The sequence below is a fragment of the Haliaeetus albicilla genome, chromosome 17, assembly GCF_947461875.1.
Source record: "Haliaeetus albicilla chromosome 17, bHalAlb1.1, whole genome shotgun sequence".
Lineage (NCBI taxonomy): Eukaryota > Metazoa > Chordata > Aves > Accipitriformes > Accipitridae > Haliaeetus > Haliaeetus albicilla.
The window spans coordinates 1,942,988-1,966,982 of record NC_091499.1 but is presented as its reverse complement, the minus strand read 5'-3'; the positions used below and the strand labels follow the sequence as shown (position 1 = coordinate 1,966,982).

The 23,995-nt window shown below is 36.7% G+C and overlaps 1 protein-coding gene across 1 annotated transcript in view; it reads left to right on the top strand.

Moving 5' to 3' along the window:
• The window catches only part of EYS (eyes shut homolog), a 938,397-nt gene that overhangs the window by 463,847 nt on the left and 450,555 nt on the right, over positions 1-23,995 (top strand). Inside the window, exons 24-26 of the mRNA XM_069804576.1 lie at positions 8,006-8,102; positions 9,132-9,239; positions 9,927-10,072. Coding sequence (XP_069660677.1) covers positions 8,006-8,102; positions 9,132-9,239; positions 9,927-10,072 — 351 coding nt within the window. The remainder of the gene's footprint in view (positions 1-8,005; positions 8,103-9,131; positions 9,240-9,926; positions 10,073-23,995) is intronic.

The window sequence follows — 23,995 nt, the reverse complement described above, 5'->3', positions numbered from 1 at the left end:
AGTCATCACTCTTGTACCTATAAATGGTAGGGGTGTACGACCAATAATAGCAAAGGTATTAATTGTGGTGTTACACTACAATAGTATTACTCTTTGTTTACTGAGTTGCAAAGATAGGGAGGTAAGTCAGCAGTATGTATCGCTTGGGTTTTTTACTATTAAGGTAAAGGTTACCACAAGTTGTCGAGTTAAAAAAAGTCACTGGGGAGGTATGCAAGTTGCTTATTGAAGCAGCTTTTAGAAAAGCTGCTTTTTAAAAACAGCTTTTAATCCAACGTATTGATTTTGGAACCTTTTTCAGAAATGGTCTGTAGAAAGACATACATGTTCAAGTCTTTTCTTAACATTCTTCAGAAAAGTCATCTTTTCAAAACATTTTTGTGCACAGTTTCTCAAGAATCCAAAAGGTAACAGTTATCATGGAGAAATGTGAAACCTGGGGAAATAGAAGCACATAAATATTACAGAGAATTAACAAGACAAAAAATAATTTGCTAACATAAACCACGGGCCAGAAAACATCTAGTGTTTCCTAATAACAGATATTTTTAACAGTGATCTATTATTCTGTGAGAATTATTAGTAGATATATCTAGGAGCTAAAGCAAAGCAAGGTTAGTAGGAATGCAGATAAGTTGTTGCTGACATAAAGACAGGGAGGGAAGGACAAGGTTGTTGAATTCGGAGGGTTTTTAGAATTCTTGTTTCTTATAATAGAAGGTAGAAATTAATCTCTTTCTTTAAAATTAGATGTAGATCTTCATTAGTCCAAGTAATATCATCAGCTCAGGATGCTTGTGTAGTCTCCTTATTACAATAGAAGCAATAGTCTGCTTGCCTTTAGTTTGGGAAAATTCTCAAGAAACATATGTGTAAATCCATTATATATTGCATAGAGGGAGAGTGTTCATACCAAAGCTTTACCTACCCTATTCAAAAATATGGGTTATTTGGTCGACATTTGTGTTAGTTCAGTAGCATTTTATTGAGTTGGGAAACTCCGAAGGGAAATTAAATCAATGAAATAATGTAATTATTATTGAAACTAGTACACCCGAAAGTCTGGATTAATTTGACCAGATGTAGATGTCCGCAGTATTACATTGAGGAGGTATACATACAGGTATAAACAGTATATGTTGAGGAGGACCACCTATGCTCCATTTACAGCCAGTGAAGAGAAAGAGGCAGTTTTCTGAGGTAATGCATTTCACCCAAAAGCAGACATACAGAGTCAAACGGCTAATGCTATAGAAATACTTGTGTCCATCTGACTATACAGGCAGCTTAGGGCTATTTCTTCAGATGACAGATGGGCTGAATTCCTTACCAGTTGCCTGGATTATTATTTCTGTAGAGATTTTATTTTTTTTATCTACATAGTTCTGGGAAGCACACAGTTTTGGAGAGGAGTAAAACAAAAGAATGGAGAGCACCAATTTGTGTCATTATAGCGCACAAGAATTCAAAAGCTTTGTCATCCTATTTGCGCTCATTTTATCTTTAAAGATAGAAAGGTAGAACCTGAGAAGCTGAAAAACTGGCTCATGAAAGAGGAATTGCTTAGGTCATAAGGTTACAACCACCAGTTTTAGGGTGTAGGGAAATTATGTGTCTTGTTCCAGGGAAATGTGTTAATGAGATCTACGGAGAGTACTGTGTCATCTCTAAGGAGAAACAATAGCTACACTTTGTACTGGAATTAGCCATCCTATTTTTGCTTTATCTTCAAAGTACTCTTTCCAAAAGCAAGACTTTATGGTTCCTCTCTTGGTGCTTAAAGGTAATTTCTGAAGTCCTTGTTTTAAACAGTTCTTTCTAGGACTTTCTGACCCCTTTTGTCAGACTACTGTCAATAACTCTTTCCTGTGACACCTTCTTTTTTAATACCCTTTGTCCTAGCGTGCTAATGATTATTTTTATTTGGTCTATGGCATCTTACAGCTAGAAGTTTGAATGGAGACAAAATATTTTTCAGCCCGTGTCTCAAATAAGAGTAAGTGAAAATTAATCCTAATGTACAAAATTTATAGTGTCAAGCAGAAATAAGTAGATACTAAAGAACAGAAGTTACATAAATTGGTCATTGCCGTTGTCAGGTTTCTGAGTCCTTCAGTGCCAGTTTCTTTCTCAGACAAATGCGTACACAATTCACAAAGGGAAATAACCTTTTTATCCTGTCTAATATTTCACACACCTTTGATTCTGATACGTGTACCTACCTATCTTATACTGAATAACCTAAATACCTATACTAATGATTACGGGGCTATTGTGATATCTCTGCTACTTGCAAACATTGGTTCATAAATGGTTCACAGTAAGGAGACAAGCACAATCCATGATACTGTGCTGATGAATAAAATGGTAGAGAGCTTACAGGGAAAGAATCCCATTACTCCTTTGTGTTATCTGCAGAGGTAAGTAGTGTAATATTTCTCTGCAGTGGAATACAGAGATGAAAACGACCATAACTGTAACAGCAGATGTGTAGCTTCTACACTCTGCATATTCCTGCACTCTGCAGCTCACAGAAGTCCCATAAGCAGAGTTGAGACACGCAGTAGTAGTTTCCCATATTTCAGAGAAACAGAAGGAACAATAAGAACTGTCCCATCTTAAGCAACAGCATGTAATGCTTCATCCATTGACAGCAAAACTGTGATGGGATGTTGGAATTGCTGTAAACTAAAATGAAGGTATCATTCTGCCTGTACATAATTTTCAAGCAAATTTGAGCATACTGTCACACCTGCTAGTGCTAATGTTAAGTGTGAGAAAACTAGGGTTTAAGATTAGATGAACTGCTTTTGTGACATTCTCCATAGAACATGGGTATTTTTAGACCTCATATTATTAAAGTCACTTTCATGCTACCTGAACTGTTAAAAATATACAGAAATAAACTTAAATTGTCTAACAAAAAGAATTGCAATGATTTTCAATTGTTTTTCATCTCCCTTAATTTCTGAAAGTCTTGAAATTGTTATCTGTTACTATGAAACCTGTTAACATTTCTGAGATATATTTCACTTCCTCAAAAAACCCTATATATTTTCCCTGAAATGACAAATAAATGGTTTAACTGAGGTACTGTCTGCCTATGATTTAAAAAAGAAAAAAAAAATGTGGATAGGTGGCAATACCAATGAGACTTTGTTTACATCTTCAGTTTCTCTAATGTGGCAGGAAAAATACTGTCAGATATGTTTGACAAAGAAAAACTGTTTTTGTTTGTCAGACTTTACAATGGGTTTTGTCTAGCCTTTATATTGGCCACCTAGAAAAAAACAAGCCACGTGTTTCTTGAATTCAATATTGGAAATTTTGAGCAGGTACCTAATGGAATTCTGTATTCACAAGTGATAATGTGTGCCATTTGCTCTTCCCCATTGATTAGATGCATCTTTTCATTTAGATCTTCAGAATGGTTTGAACTGAGTTCAGAAAACTTGCAGGTTTTCCACATGAAAAGCACTAAGGTCAAAACCTGCATTTTTAATGTATCACTCCGGTTTGACATGTGGAAAGGCTACCTTGTAAAGTATATGGCTGGAGAGCTACATCAAATCATTTACATGTGCTATTGATTTACAGTTTGGATCTGCAGTTTGACTGATTGGCAGTAGCAAAGGCAGCAAGTAGTTGCATTTAAATGTGCTTATTACTTTCTTACACACAGTACTAAATATTGCTACAGTAACAATATATTACAGCACCGTACATATTTTCAGGCTTTCCAGTAGTGTACCACTTTGCAAAATAATTTGCTTAAAATAAAAATTGTGTTGTATAATTCAAACAAATTAATTTTATTCACAGTATAAACAAGTAAAGTTTTGCTGGCTGCATTAAGTGAATGCTTTTTTTACACACTGCAATTTCTTTGCAGCTGGAAAATGTTTGTTTCGGTAGTATGTCTGACATGTTAAACATTTTAAGTCAGTTTACCCCCCGTTGTCTTTTTTCTTTCCTCTCACAACACGTGAAATAATTTGGAAACATGTCTACATTACTGTAAAAAGTACATCCATACATTAATTTTAGGTTAAGTATCCCAGAAGATCACAGCTACATGTGGCAGCAGTTGTAACTTATCCAAAATAATCTAATGTATTACATTATCCTTTAAATTGCGTTTGACTATCGTGTAAAATACAAGAACGACATGAGTCCATGCATGTTAGATCCATGAGGTATCTCATAGCTTCAACAAGGACTATATAAATAAACTACCAAGGTAATTCCTTAAACCAGTTCCACTTAAGTATGAGCTTTTTAAGTATTCTTTTGGATTTGAAAGTGGTATGATTGGTGTCTGTCCAAGTATATTCATAAAATAAACATTTTACAAGTATTTTAATCCTAACATTGCGGTATAAGTTTTGAGGCTTGACCTCTCCGGTTTGTATGAGTGCTTTTCAGTGTTACACTTCTTTATTTTTGTAATTTACTCTGAGAACATATATCAGGAGTGAATTAAAATTGGCTTATTAACATGTGCTTTTATTGAAACATCCTTTGTACAAGCTTCGTAAATTATAATCATACTACAGCACAGACATGCAGAAATTATGAATGAAATAAAGCTAAATAACACTGCTAGTATTTTTCAGGTCCTTTTAAGCAGATTTGAGTGTTTGATTAACTGTTGTAGTTGAAAGCAGGATTTTTCGCTGAAATCTTCTGTAAAAATTGCTAGATAGGTTTAAAATTCCTTAGAAAAAGTTGCTGCGTGAGTTCAGAAGTTTTAATTGTGCATCAGAAAATCATGTAAATCATTCTGTGTAAATTTTGAACAGTATACATCATTAAGAAAGAAATGATTGACTTTTTTTTATAAAAAGGACTGAGTTAATTTGTCAGTTAAAAAGACAATATTCAATAGTAAATTGAACACATAGATTGCTTATTTCATAATGTAGTAGATAGCCAGTAAAATTTTGTGATGAAAACAGTATTTTTTCTCCGTTTGTAGGAATAATAGATAAAGTAGCATGCCTGCTGTATGTTTACTTATTTTATGTCTTTTCAAGATAGCTATATTTTGCTATGGGCTGGAAAAATGTGTACTACTGCAATCAAAAATGTGTCTAAATGGTGCTTTATGCATTTACTTCAGTACTATTTACTTCAAAAAGACTATAAAACATCCATAACCAAGTGGGACCGACAGGCAGGAGCAGAATGATGAATGCCCTCCATTTTCCTTTTTTATGTATTTTAATCTGACAACTGTGGTTGGTTTTTTTTATTTTAAAGATACTTGCTTAGATGTTATGTAGTATCACAAAAGAGTAAGAAGCTATTCCATATAAGTTCTGTTAGTATTTCTTAAGTTTTACTTTACGTTAGCTTCACACCCTTTTCCGATTACCTTATAAAACTAAAAACTGTCTGTATATCTTTGAGTTATTTATAATATTACACAGGTTTACTTTCAGTGTGCTACTTTTCAGTGAAGTCCCATTTCCCCAGCCCATTGACATAGCCTTCTACTGTGTCACGAAACTTAGTTTCAGAAATGTCAAATATTACAAATAAATGAGAAGTCACACATGAGGAAGTTGGCTATAAATGGTCCTGTGGTCCTGGTCTCTCGTATTCACTATGCCTTCCAATTTCTTAATCAAACCAGAGTTGGAGAAACATGTTACCATCTTTTCTGCTCTTACTCAGTGGCACTGGAGTGTCACGTGTGTCAGAAGAGCAACTCCTGATTATTTTTGTGTGTGTGTGTGTTAGTGATTGCTGTCTACTTGATGTAACCAGGTCTAGTACTGAAGATTGAACTAGCATGCCACAGCCCAAGTTACGGTGCTTTTACCTTCCTTTTTTTCCTCAATCAAGATTCAGGCAAATATAGATGAAGGCTCAAGTTGCAGTACTAACATGCAGATTACACACACTACAGATAAGAAAAGCATTTGGGTTGTTGGCTGTGGTTGTAGCCCATTTGCAAATAATAAGCTAAACCATTCAGAATTTAACAAGGTTGCCTGTGCTGAGGGAGCTACTTCAAAGCAGTACACTGGGACTGAGAATTTTTGTCACCTGTCGTGGCAATTCTTTTACAAAGTTTTTGTAAAACATACAAATAAGAAATAAATGAGGGTATCATTTTGCACTCAAGATATTTCTGAAAAAGAGAATAACATCAGAAGAGCATAAGTGACTAACCCTTCAGTTACAGTTTGAGATACATTCCAGGCTTTATTTTCCAGCTTTGTAGCAGACACTGCTGTGAAACCTTCAGCAAATATTCAGGACTAATTTCAGTCAGGTGTAGCCAGGAAAGTTGTTGAACAGAAAAAAAATCCTGGTAAGAAGAAAATACCACCTGCTTTGATGTGGGCTGATGTTTAGATCATACACTGGAGTGCCAGCAGAGATTTCTCTCTACAGCTTTCCCTACAACTCTGACCAAGCCACTTAATTTTTCCAGTAATGATTTTCTCTAGATAAAAGTAAGCCATACTATTCTGGCATCTTCCATGATTTCCCCACTTTCATGAAGTACTTTGAAAACCACAAATACATCATATAACAATAAAAGTCATTACTGTCCTTATTTCAGTATCTAAAAAAGTACTGTTAACAATTTTTACCTGTTTTAGTAGAGAATGCAGTAAAGCCTTCATCATATTTATAATAATATACACTGAATTCCAGTAGCTGTTTTTATAGTTGTTTTAATTTAATATTGATATCTAAGTGATGTTCAGAAGCATTTTGGTGAACACTGTAAATGCTCTTTAGTCAGTCTGCTGTCAGGTGTTGTGTATTACAGTCACTACAGTGCAAATAGTTTGTTCATTGTAATGGTTTCATTACTACATCGATTGAAACATTCAATTTGTGCAAAATTCATCTAAGTAGCTATAGTTTATGCACTGTATATAGTTTTAACACATCTGTGTATTTGGTAGTACGTTTATTTCTGTGAGCATTGTAAGAATTAGTATGCTAGGAGCAGAAGTAGTTTTCTTGTATCACTGAAAAATCTCTTATTTCTCTTTAGCACATATTCTGGGATGTTTACGCAGGTAAATTTAATGTGTTATGCAAGTAATGTACTGTGCAGATAAGATCTTGATCACGTTTTTTCTTCATTTAAATATTAAAACCGGTTAAATGTTTTTTCTCATCTACTGACTGCTTTGAATAAATGTGGTCTTTCTAACTTCCATTATGCTCTGTAATATATTACTTACTGAATTAGCTTTTCCTTTCTGATACTTTCCCACACTCCCCAAGAAAGCCTTTCAGCCCTTTAAAATGGGTTACATTTCCCCAGTATATTTAGCTGGGTGCTCCATCCAAATCCGTTCTGTTTGGTTCATTAAAGTATGTTAAGACTTCTTATATTCTCCCGAAATGAACTTGTTGAAGCTAAAGAACAATAATAATTGGAGAAAGTTCTTTCAGGATTGCATCCACTTGCCGCCCCTGATCTTGGAGTCAGGAGAGCAGTGAGGGTTGGCTGCTCCAGAAGCGAAAGTAAGCCAGGAGTCTTATCAAGGCTGCCAGGGCAGGGACCTTGCTGTCAAGGGTCTTGTTTGACAGCATCTGAATGAGGCGAGCAGGGCAGGGCCGATGACGGTGTTCAGCATCAGTGTAGGATGCCAGATTGCCACTGGGGCTACAGGGAATGGGGCGGGTCCCGGGTCAAGCCAGGGAGCTTGTCCGAAGGCCAAAGTCGGCATCCAGATGAACAGGTAGGTGGCTAGGCATGCACATGGCTGCAACGCAGGTCAGTCAGATACCAAGGGCAGAGAGCCTCAGCTTGGGTGCTCCCAAGAGAAGGGGTAGTCGCCACTGATGCTTCTCTCAGCTCTTTTGTAAACAGCTTCAAGGGCAGCTGAGATACCTCAGGCCTGCCACTTGCGTTGTCTAAGTTGGTCCTGAGCTCGGACAGCCAAACCTCCAGGAGGATCTGTGACCCTTAAATTCACATTTTGTAGTAGAACTCACTCATTCACAGTTAATATAATCTGTGTTTCAGGATTTGAGGGTGCTTACTGTGAAGTTAACAGTGATGAGTGCATCTCCCATCCATGCCAGAATGAAGGTCTCTGTGTGGATGGGGTTAACCATTACAGGTGAGGAAGGTTATTTGAATGACAGATATTCAGTATGATATGTGGATGTGTACCATCTAGCTGTTCTTTGGGTACTTTGCCTGTATTATGTTTGCTGTCCTTCAGTAATATGTCTTTTTTTGTGATGCGTTTGACACTGTTACATTACACTTTAAACTTCTCTGTACATACATGTACACCATACATGTGGACCCAAGAATCTGTTGTAGGGCTAATTAAAAATTGTAAGAATCTTAACAAAATATAACAAACAACTGTTATTAGTCCAGTTACAATAATACTAATAGTCTAAGTAAAAATTAATAGAAAACAGCTTCATGAACAATGTAGTTGTAATTGTTATATAAGAAATCTTGCAATTATCTAGCTCTTGTCTCTGTTGTTATGATTACTCCCACAATGTCTGTCTGGGTCCTGTGATCAGTGATTTCGGACTTCCTCAAGAAGAACTGGCAGTGTTACTGCAAGTCACCAGCATCTGGAAGTCTTTGCCAGGAGAATGGTGATGTTTACGGTGGGGGTTTTCTCATCCTAAGTCTCAGGCCTGCTTGGAGCTATATTTGTATGTTTCCTTATCACAGTTTACTTCCTTTGCACTGTTCACCAGCTTCCCCAGCCTGCATGGACACAAAAGGCTATTGTTTGTAACACCATGATTATCCCAGTGTGTCACACCCTCACCATAGGTGCTATTCCTAGAGCTGAAACTAGGCATGAGAGGCAGCAGTCAGTTGGCTCGGGGGCCGGTGTCAAAACAAGTGAAAACCAGCTCAGGCCAAGGCAAGTTCTGAGCCTTTTCACAGTGGGGTCAGCACAAAGCCTGTGGCCTTCAACTAATAATGGCAAAAATCTTACTTCCTGGGCTGCAGTCACTGTATTTGTGAAGCTTGTTAAAGTACAGCACTTGGTAATGATCAGAAAAACACATAATTTTGGAACCACCTAATTTGTACCCTTCAATCTGCCACGTTTTTCTGGTATGTTTTTATGTTAAGGTAAAAAGTAATATAGTGACATCCTTTTTGCTAGGTGCTCCTGCCAACATGGCTTTACTGGGACACTGTGTGAAGTGGAGATTAATGAGTGCTTATCGAGACCCTGCAAAAACAATGGAACTTGCCTGGATCTTGTAAACAGGTTAGTTACTACTAAATGAAAAGTAATTCCCTGATTTTCTTACGTATAAAGTCTGCTTGCTGCCTTGAGGTTTGGATGGGACCTTCAGCATATGTCAAGGATTTCTGTGTTAAAATGAGATAAGCAAATGCTACTGACTTGGCTATTTATTTCTTATGTGACCTGAGAGGAAAACAGAATGCAAACTGTCTTCAGCACAACTTAATGCTTTTCCACCTTACCTCTTCTTTTTCTTTTTTTTTTTATTTGGAATACGAGTGAAATAGAAGAAAATTGATCTTCAGTTAGATTGCTGCATCTCTCTTTTCAGCTTCCAACAATGATGTTTTCTAATGTCAATGTTTACTAGAAGTTAAGTGTAAGCAAGAGAAAAATTTGTATCTTGTGTTTGTTCCACAACACTCTACAGTTATTCAGAGGCTTGTGTCAAAAGAACATTAGCCCTTAAGTCATTCCTTATACCTTCAGCTAAAGTTACTGTGCACAAGTTTCCTATTAATTTAAAAGAGAGTAAATCGCTCTGCTTGTTTCAGAAACACGGAAATGAGAAAAGTCTGTTAATTATTTTAATATGGATGATGATTAGGGACACCAGCTTGACATCAGGACATACATATAGCTTCAGAATATTGGAATGGATCATGTTGTTTACTTCTGCTGACTTACCTGATTTTCCCTTTTCTGAAGATTCATCTGTAGTTGTGCACCTGGATATTACGGGTCTCTGTGTGAGATGGATGTAAATGAGTGCGAAACTTCGCCTTGCTTGCATGGAGGAAGCTGCATCAACAGGCTTGGAGGCTATCAGTGTTCCTGTCCCCTTGGCTTCACAGGTATGGTTTGCTCTCTACCGCAGTGGAGAAGGCTATTTCACAGGTTTTACATGGTTTTAATTTTCTAGCAGTGGTCTCAAGTAAATCAAGGAAGAGTACACAGGATCATCTTTTTATTGGAGGATAAATCAGTCTTATTCAAATAGAACTTTGATCCAATTCTTGCTAAGTAGCTCAAGATGTTACTTACATTAAGGCTTGATTTATGATTTCTTTAGTCACCCATACATTCAGCTGAAACACATTAAAAGAGAGATTACACAGTGCAAATAAAACCAATGTTTTCTGAATTCAGCCAAGAAAGTAAGTATTACCATAGATAGAGTAAATTTTACAAATACAATAAAGTGCTACCTTGTCATTTGAATTTGCACAGAACCATAGAAACGCTTTGACTTGGCTGACCTGTTGGACTGACACTGTTGCTTTCAGTGTTAATCTTTACATTTTTACAGAATTAATGACAAAATATTTAATGGGTAGAGATGTAGTAAAATTTCTCTAAAACAATGTTGACATTTATTTAAATGCTCTGCGTGCTGCAGGACAAGTAGTTCATACTTAATGTTTTGATACATGCAGCTTAAGCAACCTGAAAATACGGCATCATATGACTCTGTAGAAATATTTATAGTTGTCTGCCTCAAGTTGTATCATTTCTGCATTCTGTCTGCATAAAATGTTTTTTCCTACCCATTCTAGCCTGTAATGAATACCACATAATTCATAAGATTAGGAAGGATGCAATTCGCATCCACTGAACTGAGGAATGTAATTTCTGCAAGAAAAGAACAAGTACAGTTTTGGGAGTATCTATATAGCTGCATATCCTTTTTCCATTCACCACAAACTTTAGTCCACATACCACTTGTGCTGTGTTCTTCAAAATCATCCTTGACATTTTAGTAAAAATTGGAAAAATCCATATAATTCTCTTGCCCAAAATTTTAAAAGCCCCCCCCCCATTTTCTTCAGAAGGGCTGTGTTCTGAATAGTACTACTTGGATGTCACAGAAACTTTGGTTCATTAGGCAGTGGTGCTGCAGATTTATAATTTTAACTAATAAATGATGAAATAGTTGTCTTCATCTTTACATATATGTTTCTGTAAGAATTCCCAGTTGCATTCATAAAAGACAAGACACCTGTACCTGAAGGGCTTATGAGACTGATTTGGAAAGGAACAAGCAATCTGCAGGTGTGCTTTCCTTTTATGATTCTTCATTATTCACTAAGCAGTTTGACTTGAGTTCTTTTCCCTAACACATTTAACCAACAAGGATAGGATGTTGGGTTTTGTTGGGGCTTTTTTGTGAGTGGTTTGTTTTTTGGTTTTGTTTTTTTTTTAATCAGCTGTAGTAGTTGTTTACTATTACAAGTAGTTATGTACTGGTACGAATTGTTTCAGTATATTTACAAGAATAGTTGTTTACTATTTAGTGTTAGTTATTTACTAACAAGGGTGGTGTGATATCCAGGTGTCTTATCAAACACTGAAACATTACTCAAAAATTAGTGATAGATTGCCCATCACTTAATTACAACCAGTGATTCTCCCCCCCCCCCCCCCCCCCCCCCCCAACTGACACTGTTTGGACATCCACTGTGCAATGTACCAGTAAGTCTGAAGGAGTAATTCATCCAATACAAAGTGTTTGGAGTAGCAGTTGAACTAAGGCTTTAAAATGAAATTGCAGTGTTAGCAGGCCCAGAAGTGAGTGAAAGTAATTTGATTTCAAAGTGACGTCTTTTCAGAGCAAGATGTTGCTTTTCTGGATTACGAAGCAAAAAAAGCATGCATCAAGTGTATGTTTCCCTGGCAAACATACAGAATTGTACAGTAGTTCTCTGGTAGTTTGAAGTTTTGAAAACTTTTTCTTGCAATTAGAATTCAAATAGCTAAGAGCTGTTTTTTCATACTTATTTTAACAATTTTTTTTTTGTTACTTACACTACAGAAAAAGTAATTACACTGTTTGAGACTACTAAGCTTTATAATTATAAATAGTGAAAGAAAATAGTTCAAAACTACAAAATACTAGTATTTAAGGTACTGAATTTATAACAGTACAACAAAAGTAATTTATTTAACTCTTGGAAAGATAGGTGTATTTCCACTTTCATCTTCAGTAATTTCATAAATTTAGGAATAACCTTTTTTTTTTTTTTGTCATGGACAAGGCATATTTAAAGTTACATAACAGCATGTATTGATTTCAATGATCATTTGTATTTCAAAAAAGTTTCAATGTAGAGAGAAGACTTTAGTCATTGACTATTATTATTAAAATATTACAGATTTATAAATGTGAATGGAAACTGGAAACATCACAATGCATTAACTGCGCTAGGCCAAATTTTGTTACTATATTTCATCTTATTTATAAAAACTTATTTTAAAAATATTAACTTTCATCAGCCATTTAAAATTTTTTTCATTATGTAATGTAAGGTCTTGGAGAAGGCACTGATTTCTGCTCTGTAAGCTCAAAAATTTTGGCAGCTAATCTATCTCTTAATGTTAAGTTTTCCATAAATTTATCTTATTTTGGGTTTATTTCATATTGTTCATAATTTTATTTCTTTTTAAATACCTGTTTAACCAAAATTCATTAAAAATAAGTTATTAACTATTAAAATATAACTTTTTCTCAACACTGCTAAGATAAAATCTGTTTTGCAGCTCAGGTAGACTCTTACAAAAAGTGGTCACAGTTTAGATGACAAACGCACAGATGTATCCTTTCTGTCAGGATGTAATTGGCAGCAGCAATGGTCGTCTTAAACCCTAGATATGACTAATAGACCCTGATTAAAGTCTCACCCCAGCTACTTTGGAAGATAAAACTAACTGATCTGGGCATTCAAGAAACTGTTTTTTCCCAGCCTAAAATAAGTGACAATAAAGCAGTGCTACGTTAGAAAGAGGAGAAAAGTAACAAAAGGATGATACCAAATACACAAGTAATCCTTTTCAAAAGCAAACAGTTCCTTTCTTCTGTGTGTGTTTTGGGGTTTTTGTTTGGTGTGTGTGTGTGTTTGTTTTAAAATACCTTCTGGAGATGACTGCTCCAACTGGTCCATGTCTTTCCTGTGCTGAGGACCCCAGATCTGGACGCAGAACTGCAGGTGGGGTCTCACCAGAGCGGAGCAGAGGGGCAGAATCCCCTCCCTCGACCTGCTGGTCACACCGCTTTTGATGCAGCCCACGATACGGTCGGCTTTCTGGGCTGCGAGTGCACATTGCCGGCTGATGTCCAGCTTTTCATCCACCGGTACCCCCAGTCCTTCTCCACAGGGCTGCTCTCAACCTATGCTGGTTGTTCCCAGTCACCTTCTTCTATTGCCTGGAAATGGCTCCTAAGAGGATTCACTCCATGATCTTCACAGGGACTAAAGTGACACTTACTGGCTTGTAGTTCCCTGTATCATCCTTTGGCCTTTTTGGGGGAGATCAGTGCCATGTTTGCCTTGCCTAGTCACTGGGGGCCTTCCCCAATTTCCATGGCCTTTTTGGGGGAGATCAGTGCCATGTTTGCCTTGCCTAGTCACTGGGGGCCTTCCCCAATTTCCATGGCCTTTCAGACATGATAGAAAGCGGCCTCCAAGGACGTAAGCCAGCTTTCTCAGCACCCCGAGATGCAGCCCATGGGGTACTGAATTACAGGAAATGAACACAAGAATTGAATACAAGAACTTATGTTTGGCCCAGTGTTCTGTATGCCACAACAGAAACCAAGTTAGATTATTGTGTCTAACCTTTGTTACCCAAGTTCACTATTTGGATGTGACCTTTTGATCATTTTATTTCAAATCTTGTATTTACAGCTTCAGCAACAGGAGAAGATAGTCTAGTACACATTTTCTTCTTTGAGGAAACATTTATTTTACGTGGTCTGTAAAGGTTACTGTACCATATAGCAGTGACCTCCAACTAGAAGGCGAGAGAAATGTATTTGTAGTTTCAAAGCAGTGAAGTTAGTGAACAGCTAAGAATCCTGTTTGTAAGAAAGAAAGGTCTCTGTAGTGCATGCAATGTCTCTGGTCCTTAAGGAGACAAAGTCAATAACTACCTAATTTTTTGTACAGATTATGCTCAAAATATGCAATGCAGTCCGTCCATAATGAGTGTTTGGCACTCTCACTGTGTATACAAATTAAATCTGGTGATTAGGAGCTTGGATGACAGTACACTCCCCCTGTTTAGTAAAATACAATTGTTTTGGGTTACAGATCTGTGTCTTTAGGGAGAAAAATCCTTGTCTTTTGGCAAAGAATATCTAAACGTGAAGTGTTTGTTCTTCATGCTCATTACTGTCTAATTTGAATGTATTTAGTATAGCAATTCTAAGGTGATTTCACCAATGTGTTGTACAGTTAATTACTATTTATCTTCAGACAGAACCAGCTTCTTTTTCTGGATTTATGGAAGTCAGTAAAAGAGGAATAGAACTAGCTCTGCTTCTTATTTTTGACTGCTGAAAAGAAACAGCATGTTATTTATGAATAGCATCAATGTAGGAGACACCTCTTTATGATGACAGAAAGGACACTGTTCATGTAGTCATGTATATGTTAGGACTTACACCTATTTCCCATTGTATCCGTTGCCTAAAGTGTTATCATGGACTGGGAGAAAATCTCAATTTGATTCTCACAGACTTTCCTCCAAGTTCCCTGCACCTTCATAGAGGTTACTAAAGGGAAGAACATTAATAAAGAGTTTCGAATAACTTCTTCCTTTTGCACACATCACTCCATATTGACCAGAACAAAGTCTTGAATACGATTCTTGCACATAATGTAAGATTATGGTGATGTATCCTTTCCCACACTCTCTGTAGGTATCTGTTTAATCTTAAACATTGATACTAAGTGGAAAAAAAAACCCAGAAGAAATATTTTCAGTATAAAATATCCAGTAGGTAAGCCATCCATGTATTCTGTCAGTTTAAGTGAAACATTCTTGCTTCGTATCAAGCAGATCTGGAAACGTTTGAGGACAGTTTTTTAATTCATTAGTGAAAATGGAGGAAGGTGATCCCTTAGACTCATGCAGCTGACAGCAGTAAGCATACATCACAGTTCAAAATTTGCAAGCTAGATTGAATGGGAGAAAAAAATTTTAGCTGCATCAGAATGCTGTCAGCCCCAGGCTAATGAGTTCTCCTTGGAGACATGATGATAAAGCCAGATGCAATCCCATGCTAACATGGCTGAAGTCCTTTGGGATTCCAGCGCTACTACTTTGCACATCTTTCTTGGAGACTCTAACACTCTACTGCATTATGCTACTTAGACATGTGCTGATAGTTCTTTCCTCGGTTTTCTAGTTTCTAAAGTCCTTTGGTACCTGACTTCCCTTGTGGATTTCATGGAAAGGCTGGTTGCCTCTCTCAAAGTAAGGGATTTTGCTGAGGCCTCCAGAATGTTGATACCTTTCTTGTTATTTATGTCTTGTTGCCACAGAGTGATAATAATAATAATGGTAACAATAACAACAACAACGATGATAATAATAATAATAATAATCCCTCCAGGAAACCATGCCTCACAAGAGTTGAATCACTGTTAAACATTGTATCCTAATTATGGAAGTGCTGTTGTGAAGTTCTGTGGTTTGCCTTATGTTTTTGATTATGATACTATATATACCACATAAGTATCTTTCTTAGGACTCACACATACTATTTAACAGAACAGGAACATTTAATAAAACTGAGACAATCCCCAGCTAAACAGATGGTAACTGGAATTGATAACATAAATACAGTCTATCAGATCAGTGTTTCAGGGTAAAGCAGATGTAGAATCTGAAGATTTTTTTGAGCTCCTTGAAGTGCAGGATTCAGTGGATGAGACTTTACAAGGGCAGGTAGTGATAGGACAAGGGGTAATGGCTTTAAACTGAAAGAGGGGAGATTTAGATGAGATGTAAGGAAGAAGTTCTTCACCGTGAGGGTTGTGAGGCACTGAAACAGATTGCCCAGAGAGGTTGTGGCTGCCCCATCCCTGGCAGTGTTCAAGGCCAGGTTGGATGGGGCTTTGAGCAACCTGGTCTGGTGGAAGGTGTCCCTGCCCATGGCAGGGGGGTTGGAACTAGGTGACCTTTAAGGTCCCTTCCAACCAAAGCATTCTGTGATTCTATGACTATCTAGTGAGAACATTTGAGAGCTTGTGGTCAAGTGATTATATCTAGATCTTTCCTGTTATGGTAAGCTATTAGGTTAGAATTTAAATTATCTAAGGCTTTTAGAGCCAAAATCAGTGTTTCACATTAAACCTACAACAAATTCAAGAAAGCCCTGATGCAACTGTTAGAGGTGTTTCCTGGCTGTGCTAGCTAGGAAAGTCTCTGTACTTTTCTGCAAGTGTAACTTTGGAAGGGTGTTGGAATATATTCAAGTATGCCACTGTGCGTGCTTTAAAGGAGTTTCTATTCTGTAACAGAGTTAGCAAGGCCCAGGGGACTGAAATCTCAATTTCCACACAAATTGCTCTGCTACAAATACTGTGACAAAGGAACTTTTAAGCAGCTTTAATGCAAGAACAGAGGAACTTTATGCATCATAATACCAATCTATTTTGCTGTGATTCTGCGATATTTCTTTGAGCTTTGTATAAGTTGTAAATGTGCTTAATGTCTAAATCTTTTATATTAAATTATTGTTGTATTTTAAAAAGATAATGTTACAAATGAAATAAGAATATTTTAATAGCTATTTCTGATGGTGTATTCTTTTGCTAGGCACTCAAAAATTCATGACTGGGAACCAGTTAGATAAAAACACGCAATTCGTCACTTAAAAGCCTGTGGATGTTTCGATCAGTCACAGCAATATCTAAAGCAATGACTGCTGAGTGATGGTTTCGCTTCGCAGAACTCAGCATGCTCTATGTTAGAACAGTTACTGGGCTTCTTATTTCTGAAAAGTACGGCCATGGTAGCATCGTGGATTTTTTTGATTCTCTGTATCTGTCTCTGCCAGTAATCTCTGTCTTTTATCCTTAACAGGGTTCAGAGAAGTAGATGACTTCATGAATAGTATTTTGTTCACTATAGTAGAATGGCTTGGCCTTCCATGCTAAGAATCTAGTTGTTTTATTAGGAATTCCATTGTATTTTTTCCTAGTTTGTAGTGGAAAAATGTACGGGGCACCTCTCTGGGCCTCACTGATTACATGACTTGGATCTGTTTTATTTCCACGCAGCCAGCGTACTACTCTAAGTTGCCACGTTCTCATTTGAAACAAATAGTGAAGGTGTTGTGCTATAGTAATTAAATGAACCAAATATTAGTGCCTATACATACTACCCAAGGCATAGCTGTATTCTAAATAATACATGTTCTCATCAGTAATTAAGATTATTTCCAAGTGTTTGTACTTCCTGCTTGCCTGCATACAGTCTCAGTGTGTGATTAGCATCAATCTAAGTGGAAAAAAAAGCAACCTACCTTTTTTGCATACTTTTCGGATTTTTGGGGAGGAGGTCGAATTCGACCACAGTGTTATTAAATAGTGTAAGAATTTTGAAAATCATTAGGTTATGATGAAATACATGCTATTCACAAGTAACTTTGCATATAACCATGATGAAATTCTTGTTGGATTGTTGTCTGCTTCCATGCACGCATTGCATACTTTTGATCCCATGTGTTTTGCCATTAACCAGGCTACCGGCTCAAGCTACCAAGGGAGATCTCATTCCTGAATCAGAATAAATCAGGTTGGAAGGGACCTTGTGCAGTCTGTAGTCCACCCTCTTGGTGAAATCAGTGTTGGCTATGGGGTCAGACCAGGCTGCTCAGGGCTTTGTCCAGTTGGGTCTGGAAGACCTCCAAGGACAGTATTGTTCTCATTTCTGATGGGACATTTAAACTGTACTGTGAATAATACATTACTTATTAATAGTAAGTGTGATTCCATGTGTCCCAAGAAGAGAAAGATGAGTTTATAGCTAGACAGTAAACTTTGACTGTAAAAATACATAAGTGCTTCAGTTTTAAATAAGACTATTACAGACTACATAAAACATGCCTAATAGAGAAGAAAATCAAAAGCTATAACAATAATCATAATATTAGTATATTCTGGAGGCATTCAGGTTATGGAGTGATAAGGAAGTAAATGTGAGTGTATTTTTTTCTACACAAAGCTATATTTGTATTATTTTAGAGTGATGCTAGAACATCTTTTTCTTGATGCATTTACCACATAGTGCAGCTCTCTAATTTTCCCTTATTTTAATTTTATTTATACACTCCATTTTATATTACAGTGTTGAAATTAACGTGGCTAATGAACAGCGACTATACTGAATAAAAGATGGGTATTTCTCTGTAAGACTATGTGTGTTTATAGTAATACATATATGCAATATATGAAATATATATGCTATATTTACAATACAACATACCGATACGGTTCTTTCTCTGTATTGAATGGTATTAGTTCAAATGAGAAATACATTGCTTCTTAGAAATTTGTCTTTCAGTAACAAGTTTTCAGTTAGCTTTTAGTTTTAAATTTTTTTCTCAATTCTAATAAAGTAATTGCTCATACTAAAACCTATGTTCTTAAAACCAAAGTTAAAATGTTGTAAATATTGAATTGATACTTGCATCTTGCCCAGCTACAACGTGACTTTCTCTGGCAATATTGACAACTATGACATTTTTGTCATCATGTTTCCAATATTCAGACATGAATTAATAGATTTTACTTGCACTGTCTTCAGATTTATCTAGTTCTCCATCCCTTTTTGTAGGTTTATTGATACGTGAACTGAATCATAATCTAAACTGTGATATCTTTAGGTATAGCTTGATTTTATCATTTGATAATCCAGTAAATACAATTTCTGTCCTTATCAGAGGGATGCTCTGGCCGTGCACTGAGCGGGCAGCGCAGGGGCTCGGGGCTCAGCCTCACCGTGGCCTGAACTGGGTGTCACTGGTTTAACCCCTGCCTGCCCTGCTCCAGCTTCAGCTTGGGGGGTAACAGAGGGGTGAAGCCCCCGCCCCCTGCCAGCGCAGTCCCTGCCTGGCAAACCACAGGCAGCCCTGTGTGTGTGCCTGGGGCTGGGGGCCACTGCCAGCCTGCAGCTGGCAGCCCGGGACGGGGAAACGGGCTGGGACAGGGAGAGATGTAAAGGGAAACCCAAGCAGAGCCCAAGGCTAGGGGGAGAAGAAAGTATCAACATCATGTTCCTTCAAAGAGAAGATAGAAACGCCCCGCCAGGCACATCACAGTCCTGCCAAAGACATCATGATGCTGGGAAATCCTTGCAATGTCCTTCCCTGCACCCCGCAGCTACAATCTGTGCTTTAGACCCACAGGGAGATTTGAAGCTTGAGCACACCACCAGTGGAAAGGGTTAGATATACTGGCAGGGTCTGGGGGGATTTTTGTTATAACCATTTTAGCATCGATGCTTTTCAGTACTGATAATTTTGACTATCAGACTGTTAAAACATTAATAGGACTGTCATTAAATTCTAGACTCGATGGTGTGTTCCCTTTCAGTTGACACAAGATTATGAATTTTTCAATTTCTGTTATTTGTAGTAGAAAATGTTCACATCGCTAAGATCTGATGCTTGATCTGTTGCTTTCTATGACTAGGCACAGCAATACGCCAAGAAGTAATTTGCTTAGGTAGATTGCTGCTTCTCATGGTCTCATCATGCTTCAGCCTAGAGTTCAAATATCTAAATAACAGACAGTGCAAGGTAAAGGTGATGCTTTTGTATTTAATCCCTCTGGTTCTTGCATTCACTTTTAAATTAAATGGGCAGATACGGTTCTCAGAAGCCATGCATGCATATCTAAGATTCCAGATTGATACTTAGTGAAAACAAATACCTTAAAAGTTGTAGACCAAGGGAATTAATCTGTATTTGTCTTAATTACTTTGTTTCCTGTGGTCTAATCTTATCTTGTAAAGTTCTCTTCATTTTGGCATCCAGAGTGGAAAACAAAGCTCGTGTAAACAAAAAAATCTGTATTTCAAAATAGTTTGCAACCACTCATTTTCTGCAGTCCAGTCAGCGCCAATTTAACTTGACTTAATATAAGGAAAGTGAAATAGTTGCCTGAAGTAAATCTACTACTGACCCAAAATGCAATAGAAATAGAAAATCAAAATCTCTTGTATTAGTCACTATGCTGTACTCTTTCTTAAGGTGAAATCAACAAAAAGAAGCTCAGCAACCATATCAGCCCTAGATTTTCATGCAGCATACTTAGAAAACTCTTGTTACAGCTTATTTACTCGTAACGGGCTGAATGAGGCAATACTAAAACGATGTTAAAAGGACATTATGCTGTTCACAAGATTAATACCACTGTGACAAAGTGAGTACTAGTTCTTTGCAGTCAGTTACTAATTTTAAGAGGCAACATATTTCTAGATTTTTGAGAGGGCTGTTTTAGAATGTGATGATTGAGGCTTATTGTATCAAAGTTACTTTATCAGAGATGAAAGACAAATTCTGCTGAAAAATGTCTTCTGAAGAGACTAAAGCATTTATTTACAATGTGGTTTTGTACATATGTGTATTCAGAAAATGTGTTTATATAGAAAGTATTTCAAAAGCCGTGGAAATAAATTTATAGCTGGTAGAAATTATTACATAAGATATTTTTTCAAGATGTGTCTTCTGCATCTTCCTGTAATAGCTAAAATACTTGAATTTTTCACCTAGTACTCATCCTAGCTTGTTTTTGCTTTAATTATGGAATGCTATTACATTATCTTTCCATATCCCGGTTTATCTTTGCATTGCTTTTGATCCCAGAGAGCTCAACTGATATATTTTTTTGCTCTGTATTATTTTCTTGTTTTTTTTCTCTTGTGCAAAAAGTTAGCTAAGAATGATCAGTTACCATTCTTGATTATGGTCAAGATGGAACATGTTTGAATACATATTTTGTATGTGTCCGAATTAAGATTTTGAAGCTGTAAATAACTACCAGTGTCAAGTATCATATTCTAGTGTTTTTCCACAACTTCTGTTGCTAATTTATAGTTGTTTACAGTTATATATTTCTTGGAATTTGTATCAGTAATGAGTACAACTGTTAGACAAATGGTGATATAAAAAAAAATTGAGTTAAAAAACCCCCACCAATTAAGCCCCTATAAGCTCGTACAAACATGGTAGTAGGACCTGAAATTCGTCTACAAATGTAGAGATTTTTCACAAGCATTACAATTATTATTCACAATTTCTATGATACATAGGCATGTTAGAAAATATTGTTTCTCCTCATTTTCTGCTTCTTTTGGGGTTTTAACACTCTCATGCTGAAATTATTCAACAAAGGAGTTAATTTTTTTTCTGTAGCTTAAAATGCTCTGCAGTGTGGTTTGTAGTATTTCTGCTGATATTTAAGTGGAGCAATTTTTTTATTCCTTAGACTTATGCTTTTTTACATATATAATTGGCTACATTATTGGTTATACATTAATGTCCATCTTACACATCCATATGATAAATCTATTAATTGATCTTTTGATTAGCAACTGTCTGTTATGACATTTCATGGAATGGTCACAAGTAGTTGTCAATAGTCTTACCATAATAGTTGATACTAAAATTGACTTCAGCAAGAGAAGAACTAGGTGTTGCTGAGAGATTCTGGAAGGATATCTCTCCTTTTCTCTCAGTTCTGGCTCTTTTCAACTGAATATGAAATTTTCAGTTACCATAGTAGGTCCTACATTTTTTTTTCTGTATCGTATAAATTAGCATACCATGCTAATTTACTATTCCTTTCCATTTTTAGGTATGCCCTCAGCAACCACTTGGTTTTTAGCATGCCTTTGTTTTTCTGGGTAGTATATCTTTGACTTTATTCTTACACAAAATTCTCTGTTTCTTCCTTTTCCCCTCTTTTCATAATAGCCACTTATCATAAGTTAATATCCTGAATTTTTAATCTCCTGAAACAGCATTCGAATCTCTTTATTGTCTCCTAGAAAAAAGAAGAAATGAAGAGGTCTATAAATTATCATCTTCCTCAGTCTTTAGCTCTAACAATCAAATAATTCTATATTTGGTATATAGAGGTTTTACATATTTTTAAAATATATATGTATAAGTTCTAATATGTCTTTTTCTAAGTCTAATAACAAGTAAGCAAACCTGAATACATACTGTATTTTCAAAAAATCAAAGTATTTTCACTCTCAGAAATGCAACACGTAATCTCAAAAACATCTGAATACAAAATGTCATGATAATGTCAAGCTTCCTTACCAAGAGGGGAGAATCTAGAGATTATCACAGAAGTTTCTTGTAAAAAAAAAAATCACGTTATTTACTGTCTCAGAAATGGAAATTTTGCAGAGTTATGTGCATGCAGTATAAAGAAACAAACCAAGAAAAGTCTCTTAAAGTAGTGAAGCTGAAGAGCTGAATGATTTTAAGATAAATAAATCGTTATGTACATTGCATAGAGTGCAGAACTTGGCATGAGTGCATCAGTCATAGGCAAATGCAAAAATATGTAGAAAAACTTCAGAGTTGTTAGTAGTAGAATGAAAGCTTAGAGAGCGTAGCTAAGAGAGGGCATAGGTAGGAATGCTTTTGCATCTCAGATTACACATAAGTCAGAAGTGGTTGTTGTATAGTCCGTTCTTACGTTCACAGTGTCTGCTTTCAGCCCTATTCTGTTGAAAGGAAAAAGCTCCTGAGGAGCTCAAGTTTTGCAACTAGGAGAGTTTGCAAAAAACAAAAATTTTTTTAGGACCCGCCGCCATTTGAAACTTCCTCCTTTCCTGTGCCAAAATACTTACAGGACCAAGTCTCGTATCTGATTTTCCAGCTTGTTAGGTACACTACAGCCTGTAAAAACTCAGTTGGATGTTGGGGAGATGTGTTTCTGAGGTAAGAAATACAAAAATATTATTATCATTTTAACAGAAGGCTAGAATAAATGCCCAGTGATTGGAAGAGGGAGAGATTCTAGGTTGGATCTGAAATTGGTGAGAAAAATCCTTGAAGGCAGAGAAGGGTAATTTCTTACTAGGGTTTACAGTTGAGAAGGTGAAAGTCTTGATGGAAGATGTGACAATCTCTAGATTAGGATGTAGTTGTGGAATTGTGCAAATTAGCTCCAAGAAAGGCTGAGGCATCCCTAGTTAAGGAAGTAGGTTGTACATAAAAAGGGCATTGGGGAAGGCTGCTGAGTTTTCCTGATGAAGGTATGAGACAGACTGATCCTTCCCACGAATGGATGATTTGAAGGAGTAGGAGAATAGCTGTCTCCTTTTCATCTCAGTGCTATCGTCATTAGCCCATACTCTTGTCTTCTCACATCTGTGGCATTTCCTTGCCTTCCACAGCACTCTGACACGCAGGGGAGCCCCCAGGTTACCATCAATATCAATAATTCCCCAAACGTGGTATTTGTGAGGTACTCCTCCCTTTTCTTTGATGCGTGGAGCCATCAATCCTAGCGTGCTCAGTACAATCTGTAAAGCAGAGCTCCAAGAGGTGTCTTCAGCCCAGTAACACACCCGGCACAGTCAGAGCTGTGAAACGCTTTACAGGCAACGTTTGAAGTTAAGTGCTAGTTCTGTGGTATTATAGTCTGTCTCTCACACCAACTTTGCAGAATGTTTGGTTGTATTATAATGATTATAACACTGCATGATTATTTTTATTAGAAGTTTTCATACTTTGAACAAGGATTGAAAAAGAAGGCAGGTTTCAAATTAAATTACAGTCACATTGGAAGAGAATGACAGACTGTCTGGGTTACAGTCATGAACGATTGCCAGCCTTTTTGTGTATACAATATGACAAATTACAAATTTAGTACATTTTGCTCTTGGAAATATTTAAATGAAAATGTTTATTCATATTGGAATGGATTAATCCAGTGATGCTACAGGATTAATGCCAGGGATGT